General features: G+C 44.5%; 1 protein-coding gene across 1 annotated transcript in view; it reads right to left on the reverse strand.

Moving 5' to 3' along the window:
* KCNH1 (potassium voltage-gated channel subfamily H member 1) overlaps positions 1–10,399 on the reverse strand; it is a 377,358-nt gene extending 366,959 nt beyond the window's left edge. Inside the window, exons 1-3 of the mRNA XM_070384380.1 lie at positions 10,343–10,399; positions 9,893–10,058; positions 809–927 (exon numbers count right to left, since the gene is read on the reverse strand). Coding sequence (XP_070240481.1) covers positions 809–927; positions 9,893–10,058; positions 10,343–10,399 — 342 coding nt within the window. The remainder of the gene's footprint in view (positions 1–808; positions 928–9,892; positions 10,059–10,342) is intronic.
* Positions 10,400–10,787: the final 388 nt, after the last annotated feature.

The raw sequence follows: 10,787 nt of genomic DNA on the forward strand, positions 1-10,787 counted from the left end.
TGGCTCAGATGGTAAAAGAATCTGCCTACAACGCAGGAGACTTGGGTTTGATCCCTTGATCAGGAAGATTCCCTTAAGAAGTAAATGGCTACCCACTCCAGTATCCTTGCCCGGAGAATTCCATGGACAGAGAAGCCTGGTGGGCTACAGTCCATGGGGTCACAAAGAATCAGACATGACTGAGCGACTAATGCTTTCACTTTTTTTTTTTTTCCACATGTTGATAATTATATAAAATGAAGAAAAGGCAATATAAGCCACCTTAAATGCACATATTGATTCTTAGATACATCTCAACTCCATTAAAGTAAAAAAATACATTGCTTAGGCTTGAAGAAATAGAATATTTCTTAAATACAAAGAAGAGTTAAGGCAAGCCCACAAAAATTATAAGAATGTTACATGGTTAGTGGGATTCTAAGTGATTTTTATTTTCTTTCTTTTTGTTTCCTGTATCTTCTTTTCCTATAACAGTATTCATTGCCCAAACAGCAAAGGTTTATAAGTAAAGCCCCCTTCATATATATGGCACTACTATCTCCTTCCTGAGAGTCAATTGACATCTTTTATCTCAAGCAATTTCAAATGGAATTTGCAGTTCCCTTTTACATACGGGAAAGTACAAAGCTCACAAGAGTTAATTCACTTACCCAGAGTCACACACTGTGGTGTACAGCTCAGCCAAGACAAGAGTCCGGAGTCCTGCAGGTCCCGTCCAAGCCAGCACCCTCCCTGTGGACCATTATCTCAGCCCAGGGACCCTCTGAAGTGAGGGGAGGGTTAAGCTGAGCTAAGCCCTTGCCCTTACCTCGGCCAGACGGGAGTGCTTGTGGACGTTCTCGCCTTTCTGCACGCTGGGAGCCAGCTGCTGCAGGACACCCCGGCTGCTCGTCAGTGCTCTGGTCAGCCGAGCGAACTTCCCCCAGCCTGGAGCATGCGGAAGACAGGAGAGACAGGTTCACTTGGGTCCTGGAGGCACTTGGACATTTACACCACGAGTTACGCTATCAGATGCAGATTTCCACCCTCTTGTGCACCCATGAGTCACTCGGCCATCCTCGCCATCAAAACTTGCTGCTCAGAGAAGCCCCTGGACATGCTGAAATCTGGGCAGCGGTGGGCTTTTCCTTTGTACTTTCACTTGATCCTAATCATAGCTCTGTGGTGTAGGGAAGGCAGGCTTTAATAGTAGCATTGTTTTACAAATAGGGAAACCGAGGCACAGAGTGTCTAGGCAGTTAAAGGGTCTAAAACCCAGATCACTCTACTCTGGCCCAAGGCTTTTCTGCCAGATAATACCAGGCAATCGAGATGTTTCTCTGAATCTACGGCTCAGGCTGTCCGCAAGCCCCATGGCGTCTGATCCTAGCAGAGACCAAGCTGGTTCTAGGTTTTAAATAACTAGATAAGCTAGACAAATGGTCATTCCATGTACTATATTCTCCAAAGCCAGGGGAATAAGAAATGAATTTAACCCCTGGAGAGGTGGGGAGATAATAGTGGTTGATTTTAGTCTGCTCTGGGATGAGGGAAGGATAGTTGATGGCATGTAGGTCCCCTTAAAACTAGAAATTCAATGAGCCTAGCACTGAACTTGGAGTAAAGAAATACGGATATAAGTCCCAAATCTGCTTGCTTGTGACCACCAACAAATTGCTTAAGTCACCTGGGCCTCAGTTATCTCATCTGTAAAGTGGAACTTAAAACACTCGACATGCATGCTCTAAGTGCAGGGTGCATTTTCCTGGTAAAGCAAACTAAGTTCAGCACTCCGAATAGTAGTGGGCTAAACAAACAGTCTTGAGGCCTCCTTGGCCCTTTGGAATAGCTCCTCCAGGGGAAGTAAAACACTGGTCTTTTTCTAATCCTCCCACTCCATACTCCAAAATCGAAAATGAACAAGTGATCTTTACTAAGAATTTAAGATGCATGAGGGATGTTTTAAAGGTCCCCAGAGACAACTGTCCATTCCAACATCCAACAAGCCTTCTGCATCAAGCTTATGACCACGGCAATTGTCTCATGAGACCCCTGAAAGCCTGCAGGGGTTCTCCAAACCAGGCGTGGGCTAGGAAGCACCAAAGACCTGGATGGGGGTGTACATTAAATAAACAGAGCATGCAACTATTTCTACATGACAGTGAAAAGCAAGACTAGGCAATATTATATTTTATCCTTTAGAGGTTATAAGTAGTCTGCCTAGTAGCAGAAATCTCATTTACCACATTTTACCCTGGAGCACCTTTCCAAGACAGACTGAGAATTCAGAGGACAATGGAGTCAACCAGAATGATGGCTCTTTTTTTTTTTTCTGCACAACCTTTAAGGATCATAATCTGTACAAATTTTTGTCAATATAGCAAGAATAGCAAATCAGGTCTTTTTATCTCTTCCAGAAGTTTTGGGCTATAATAAAAGGTAGTGGCATTTTCATCCATCCCAATGCCATTAAGCCGAGAAATGGGACTTGCTGGGGTCAGTGTGAAAAGAGGCTCACGGTGGTCGGGCTGCGGGGAGTCCTGCTGGTATTGACAGGAGGGGACAGCCCAGACTCTCCAGAGGTCTTTGACATCTTCCCCCAAATCAGCCATTTATGAAAGTGCTCATTGGAATTCGCTTGTGTGAACCGTGGGCTAGAATATTTTAAAGTCTCTTTTGGAGTCAGGCTCACCTTCAGCTCAAAACAAAGCGGGGAATGAATTCTGCAAAGCTCTTCAAGAGGAGAAGAAAGTATATTTTCCAGGTGGGGGGAAAATAGTTGTGCATGTAAACATCAGCAAGGGCTCTGCACACCCCCCATTCAGTCCTCCCCATCCACCAGCACCACCACCTCCACCATGATCTGCACTCTGGGACCAATGATAAGAGGGACTTGGCAAGGCAGATATCCAAGACCCTGCCTGGCAGGGCTTGGGATCCTGGTCCATCCGATAGCATGGCACAAAACATTAAAAGAAAGATTCCTGGACTTTTGGGCATTTCCCCAGGCCCAAGCTAGTCCCTCACTCTAGCCCTGATTCTCTGCTCTCGACTGACTGTGAAGGGCACAGGAAGGCGAGTGGGTGTTGGATGGGGAAACGGACAGGCAGCATGAAACCCTCCATTGCATCTCTACCAGGACGGGCAGACTCTGCCTCTTCTGAAGGGAGGCAATAAGTCCTTTCCCAAGTTCCACCCCCCAAGTTGTTCTTTCTGGGCCCCAAAAACTTTATAATAGGAATCATGCCGAGCTAGATGGAAGAACATCATTCATTCACATATTAATTCCAAACATAACAACTATGTACCATCAAAGTGCCAAGTACCAGGGATGCTAAGATGAGTAAGGTACAGATTCTGGCCTCAAAGGCTTGTATTCTAGTACAGAAAGCTGATAAGTAAATTAAAAACCATGATATAGTAAGCTAAATTCTGCAACACATGAGTACAGGATGCTATGGCCAAAACTGTCCAGAGAAGGCATAACAAATCCAGGCTGGGCTATCAGGGAGGCTTCCCACAGGAAGTGATACTAGAGCAAACTTTGCAAAGATGAGTAGGAGCCAGCTGAACTCAGGAAAGAAAAGACAGACAATCCAACACAGAAGGAACAGCACCCACGAAGGCAGAAAAATCACAAAGCAGAGTAACATGTCAGTGACAAGGAAGAGCTTCTAAATAGCTAGATGAATGGTGCATGGCATGCAGAGGGGAGGAGAATGCAGGCAGTGGCCTGAAGTGATGCTAAAGAGGTCGTCAAGGGTCAGACCAAGAAGAACTTAAGTGCGAGAACCTAGATGGCAAGTAAAGGAGTTTAAATATGGTGGGGCCATTTTAGGAGAGAATGGCAGTGTGGGAGTGGTTAACAGATAGAAGACCAATCAGAATCCCAGACGCCATGAGGGCCTGGACCAGTGCTGTGGCCTGAGCCAGGAGACAAGGGGAGATTTGAGAACAGCTGCAGAGGCAGAAGCAAGGACTGCAGAAGGAGAGAGGAGGCGATCCAAGTGGGCCCTGGGTCCCCGGTTAGGGTGACTGGGGTGATAGCCATACAATGAGATTGCAAACATGGGAGAAGGTGAGTTAGACTGAGACAGACAAGTACATGACATCACTTGTCACTTATGTGATGTCATATCTAAAAAAAAAGATACAAAGGAACTTATTTACAAAACAGAAACAGACTCACAGGCATAGAAAACAAATTTATGGTTGCCAAAGGGGACAGCGGAGAGGAGTTAGGAGTATGGGATCAACAGACACACATCGCCATACACAAAACAGATAAACAACAAGGATTTACTGTACAGCACAGGGAAATATATTCACTTGTGATAACCTATAAAGGAAAAGTATCTGAAAAAGAGTATGTATGCATATACATTCATGTATTAATATACCTGAATCACTTTGCTGTACACCTGAAACTTACGTACTACTGTAATTATACGTCAATAAAAATTTTAAGAAAACACAGAAGAGAAGAAAATGGGTTTGGTAGAAGATAAATGTACAATTTGAACCAACAATGTCCCTTACAGCAGAGCGTCAGGAAAAACACTGCTGGAAAATGTCAATTTCCTATTGTCCGAGGGGCCAGCTGGGAGAGAATAACTCAATGAGAATTGAGCTTAAGGTGATCTTGTTAAGGGAAGTCACTTCCACAAGGAAAATAAGGCAGCTGGAAGACCCTCTGCCTTCAAGGAAGCCTTTCCCTGACACCACCTACCCCCAGCCAAATCACCGGCTCCCGCCCATGTACCTATTTGCCTTAGGCAGACTCCCATTAGATTATTGGTTAGGCTTCATTGTTCTTATTTGCTTACCTGTCTGCCCATCTCCCAAATAGACTATAAGGAGCAGGGTCTCTGTCTTACATTTCCTTAGGGTCAGCGTCGATCATAAAGCTAAACATCCCCAAAGACACCCAGTAAATGTGTATGCTGAATAAACGTGGATGACGAACAAACTGTTTTCTCCCATTGTCCTATTTCTATTTGGGTTTCCAATAGACATAAAGTCCCAAAGGAAAAGTAGCCTGTTTTACAAACTCTGTTCAGTTTTAGGAGGTATTTCTGCACCCACCCTTCCAATTATATCCCATTTGGGAGTTCAACAGGGAACTGAGCTCAGATGAAGAAATCCCCAGCTCAGGGTTCTTCTAGCTCTGTCTTAAAGGTCACCACATGGCAGGTAGGGCTGGGTGTGTCAGGGGGTGATCAAAGCATCACACGATCAGGCAAGATGAGAAGGGTGAACAGGAGGCGGGGGGAAGCATGAATGGAGAAGGACAGGAGAAGGGGAACGCAGTTTACAATCTAACAAGCAGCTAGAAAGTACTCACCGAGTCCTTTCTCCATTCTCAGTAAGGACAACCCTCTCTCCCTTACTTGAGCACACACTGGCTACTGGCTTCAGCTGGGGTGAGTCCCCCACTAGGCTGCTTTAGCCCATACATCCCTGTATCCTCCCTAGGCCAGAAGAGATGGTTCTAAGAGGAGCTGAAATTCCAGCTCCTCCCAGGGCAAGTCCAGAGATACTAGAAAACACAGACCTAGAGGCCCCTCCCTGGGAAAGCACGTGGGGGCGCTTGGAACAGAGGGGGCGCTTGGAACAGAAGCTGCAGAGGCTCCTGAAAGCACCCTGGGGGACGGAGGCCAGGACGCAGGCGCATCCTGATCTGAAGAGCCACGGGGTCCTTGAGAGGAGCTGGCGCCACAATCCAACATCCAGCAAGGAACAAAGGACACAGCAGACTACCAGACAGTGCGGACACTGCCGAGGGGTCCTCAAGTCTTCCTGCCCCCAGATCGTTCTCCTATCGATGTACCAACACCCAAAACTCTAGGATGGCTTCTTCAAGCAAAAGTCACTACATCATCACCTTCCCGTCATCCGAAGTGCAGAGAGAGAAAATGTGACTATTGAAGGGGGAGGGGGTCCTGCGCTTTGTATCTATTACCCTCCCTCTTCCCTGAGAGCACCTCATATGTACCCCACGTGAAGACTCGTGGAGAAGGGTCAGCAGTTAGGGCAGCTTGCCAGCACCTTCAGCCCTGAATATTCTATATCTTTGGGCTTTAAAAATCTCCTTCAGAGTTTTACATTCATTTTGTTGTCCACTCTTGGCTCAACTTTAACCCTGAATTTAGAAGTAAATGTGTAGATCTTTGAAAATGAATTCGCTCCTTTAATGTGAGATTATTCCGTGAGGTAAGAGAGCAAACAAGAGGGGTGACTCATTGTGGGGTGAACAATGTGGAAAAAACCTCTGAGCCCTACACTCTAATTCTTCTCTACCCACTTGCCTGGTTTACAAGGGCGGATTCAACAGAGAAAAACACCCTGCAGCCCACTCCCAATTATCCACAGTAACAGAAAAGCAAGAGATGGGGAACAAATGAAACCCCAGCACGTCCCTGAGTCTCATTTCAACCAAGAATTCCCACCTACTCTCTCCTTCAGCCTTTAAACACACACACATGCACACACACTAGAGCTGTTACCAAACAGCAAACCTAGCTTGGCTCTCATCCCCTTGCTCCATGCCATTTGTGGGCACTTTTTTTATCAGAGAACAAGGGAAACAGCCAAAAGGTGAACAGGAAAGAAGAGATGAGGCAATCAGGGGTCTAGATAATTCATGAAAAGGGTCATGAGAACTGATACACTAAATAAAGGAGGGGGATCAACTAAACAGAAAATTAACAAGGGGGTATCTATAAAGAGCGGCAAACCAGGGCCCAATAAACGTGATTAAAAAAAAATAAAGTGCTTAAAGCTGTCAAAAAAATAATAAAAATAAAAATAAAATACCCAGTAAAAAAAAAAAAGAAAAAGACAAATCTATAATTAAAGTTGGATAATGCAAAAACAGTAATTAATAAAACAAGCAGGCAAAAAAATAAATAAATAAATAAATAAATAAATAAAGGAGGGGGCTTTCTCCCCAGGGCCCATTGATTGGGCTGTTCATGGGAAAATGATCAAAAACAGCACCAACTGATCCTATGTGTTCTCCCGAATTACTGTTCAGGAAAATCAGGCACCAATCCCATTACTAGGATACACCCATCCCACTCCTAAGCCCCAAAATTAGGCACAAAGCCATCAGAAAAAACGAAGTCATTTTAAAAACAATTTAAGCATAGCTGACTTTAATGGGAAAACATCTCATATTGCTATGCTAAGGAGCAAATACCTGGGGATTTTCTGGGGGTTTCAATTATCCGTCCTTCCATTACAGCTCAAAAGTGAATTCTATGGGCTTCCGTGGTGGCTGAGTGGTAAAGAATCTGCCTGCCAATGCGGGGTACATGGGCTTGAGCCCTAGTCCAGGAAGATCCCACATGCCATGAAGCAGCCAAGACCATGTGCTGCAACTATTGAGCCTACGATGTGGAGCCCGGAAAACGCAACGATGGAGCCCACCTGCTACCACCACCGAGGCCCACACGCAGCAGAGCCCGTGCTCCGCAGCAAGAGAAGCCATCACAACGAGCTCACACCACAACTAGAGAGACGTTCCGCTCAGCGCAGTTAGAGAAACGCCCGTGCAGCAACAAAGACTCAGCGTGGCCAAAAATAAATACATCTTTTTTTTTTAAAGATGCATTCTACGCAAGCCTGGGTCACCAACACTCAGACTTTTTATGCTAATTGAGGTGTTGCACTGAAAGCGCAGCTGGACCGGCTGGAATCTCGCAACGTGAGAACACTTCCAAGGACAAATGTCAAGTCAGGAGAATCACCCAGTCCCATGGCAGTGTATTTTCCATCTACAAGATGTTTTCCCACCATTATATTGGACCCTTGCAGCCAGAACTGCAGTTTATAGACTTACAACGAACAAGGCCTGGAGAATTATCATGTTCTTCCATCATCAACAGACTAGTATAAAATCTGACCTCGTCCTGAACAGACCACCAAATCCATGTGGGTCAGGGGCATGGTGACATGACGAGCGGGAAAGTCTAAACATATCTGCCATAGCATTTGAAGTGGACAGGCTTATAAAGTCCTGTCTTGGAGGAAACATTAAACATGATCCACTATCTGCATTCTTATATTGAGGGACAAAGAGTGTGTACTTGTGTGTCTGTGCATACATGTGTATATTTTAAATTTTTAGGAAGCAAGCTGCGTATTACTCCTATGTATTTCATGGACAAAGAGAATTAATATCTGGTTCCCTTGGCTAACAGGGAATAGGGTGTGCGTGTGTGTACACAAACTTGTATGCACAAGGGAAAGGCATGAATGAGGCAGGACAAATGAAGTAGAGCATTTTATGCCTGAAAAATAAACCTCAGTGAGTCTCCCTGCATCAGTCTGATTTATCTCTTCTTTCAGGCTCCCCGAGAATGCCATGTGGACCCCACCCCCCGTGGGGGGTGCTCTAAGTTGACTCAGCCCTTCCTGCTAAACAATCCCTTCACATCACCTGAAAATGTTCCAGTGGTGATGATAAGAAAACATTCTGACTCGACTGCATCCCCTAGTTCACATTTTTCTGAGAAAACTTGCAAAAATAAGCGTCAAAATATCAGATTATCTTTAAAATGCTATTTATGTGTTTACCCAGTTAAAAAAGCGAACGGCCTTTCTAGATGGTAACAGGATGACACTCATCACGAGTGAGCCTGTCGCCCGGTGATGGCTACTGCACTGAGAAATCTTCAAGTCAGAAACCAGAAATCAGGGAGTCACAAATCTGCAGGAAGAAAGGAGGCTGCGGGAGGCTGAGACAAGTGGAGAGATTTTATTTACATCTGCTCTGGTCTTGAAACCCAAAGGCAGGCTGTTGTTGATTTATTGAGCTATAGATAGTAAAAAAAAAAAAAAAAAAAAAGGATGCAGTGGCATGCACAGCACTGTGCTCTGAACTCTATAAAAAGGAGCATCCAAACGTGGTAGGACTTTATATGCCGTCAGAGGACACAGCCCCAGAGGAGCAGCCATGGAAAGCTTTTTATTTCTTCCTTTCTTGCCACTTAACAATCACAGTTTTGTCATGTCAAGGATAACATGCCCCAGTTTTACTCTCCCTTGAACTTCACACCTATCTCTCTGCTGCATCTCAGAAAATGCAAGGAGCAGGGTCTCAGGTAGAGCTAGAAAATCAGCCGCCCAGCCAGGAAATACTGCCACGAGAAAGAGCTCCTGGCCTCTTGGCTATCTTGGAAAAGAGTGCTCTGACACCTCCTAACTCCAGACTTCTGGGTTTGACAGCCTGATGGGCTGGACCACTTCAGGAGTATCACTGTTCTAGAAATCCTGAGCTGTCTCCTCTCCTAGGTCCCCAGTGTTATTCAAACAATACGTGTATGTGATACGGCTGAGGTGAGTGCTAAAATCTGTGGTTCCCGAGCTGATTAAATGACCCATATGGGAATGTTACCGAAGACACTGGCCTCATTAATGTCGTGTTTCCAATGAATTAACCAGCCACAGACTTAATCAACCACAGAGGTAGCGATGTGCTAAAATCTGCTTTAACACTCTGAAAATGCTAGAACTCAAATTTAAAGAAGTGTACATAGAAGTAAGATGAATGTGGTCATGAGCTGCTCATTTGGGTAACTGACATCTGCCACGTGAAAACCTGCAAAGGTTCCAAAGATACCAGAGGTGCCCAATTACCTTCTTCTGTCTACTTGGAAAGGGTTAATCTACAGAGGTATGAAACTGATTAAAATGCCTTCCTAACCAAAGCTTTTTTTCCTCACTTTCTTTCCCCTCAATGCATTCAAGAATGATACAATGCTTTACCCAACACAAATTAAAGTTTAAATCTTGGTCCTTGTTCAGAGACTGCTGTGGCAACCTCAAATTCTCTGTAACAAAGAGTCACACTATAGGCAAAAAAAAAAAAAAAGGTTTAAAAGTATTTGTACAAATCAGAATTACAAACCTTTACATGAATCATCTTCAATCGGCTGTTTGAAAGCGGTTATGTCACTGAAAGTGCAAAGAAATAAAACCACTTTATCCTGTTCGTTTCGAATTGGAGCAATTTTCACAAAGAACCACACAGGTGTCCCTGAAAGAAATACCAAAAGGTTGGTCAGTAATTTGCACTCTCATTAGAGGGACTAACATAAGGACTTGGGAACCAATCAGTACAAACATCAATTCATTTTTTGAATGGCTTCGTTCCTTCAGGTTCTGGGGTTTTATACCACTAATTTTTCTTCTTGCTGGAATAAAAGTTTCATAGTAATTACTCAGTGGAGGAGGTTCTCCTGTTCAAATAATTCTGTAAGTACAGATTTCTTAACCTTTGTCAAATGGTTAGAAAATGGGTTGGAAATCCCTCCTGATCTTATGGAAGTAACTAAGGCACAGAGACCTAAAGACTTACCTTAGAGCATATAGAGACGAAGCCAGGAGTGGGGGCCAGTTGGGTAGAGCCATCCATGGTCAGCAGACCACAAAACTCAAATTTCCATTACTAAAGACTCCGGTGCCAAAATTTGGTTTGGGAACCCATCAATATGACTCAAATGCTTAATTCACCGTAGGCTAGAAACTGTGTTTCTAAGTCTTTCTTCTCAGAATAAAAATCTCAAAGGTTCAACATGATGGCAAAAGAGGACAGACTGAGAAAGGAGGAAAATCACCACAATGATTCTCCCAGCCAAGGCTTCCCCAGAAAGGGAGGTCTCCAGAGGGAGGAATAAATGAGCTCTCTCAAAGCACTGCCCTAAACCCCAGAAGGAGAAGATGAGCAGAGTTCATGTGACTGACCTCTCAGAGAGGTCACCTACTCAGGAATCTATGGACAAATACCTGCACAAAATTAGTCT

The sequence above is a fragment of the Bos mutus genome, chromosome 16, assembly GCF_027580195.1.
Source record: "Bos mutus isolate GX-2022 chromosome 16, NWIPB_WYAK_1.1, whole genome shotgun sequence".
Taxonomy (NCBI): Eukaryota; Metazoa; Chordata; class Mammalia; order Artiodactyla; family Bovidae; genus Bos; species Bos mutus.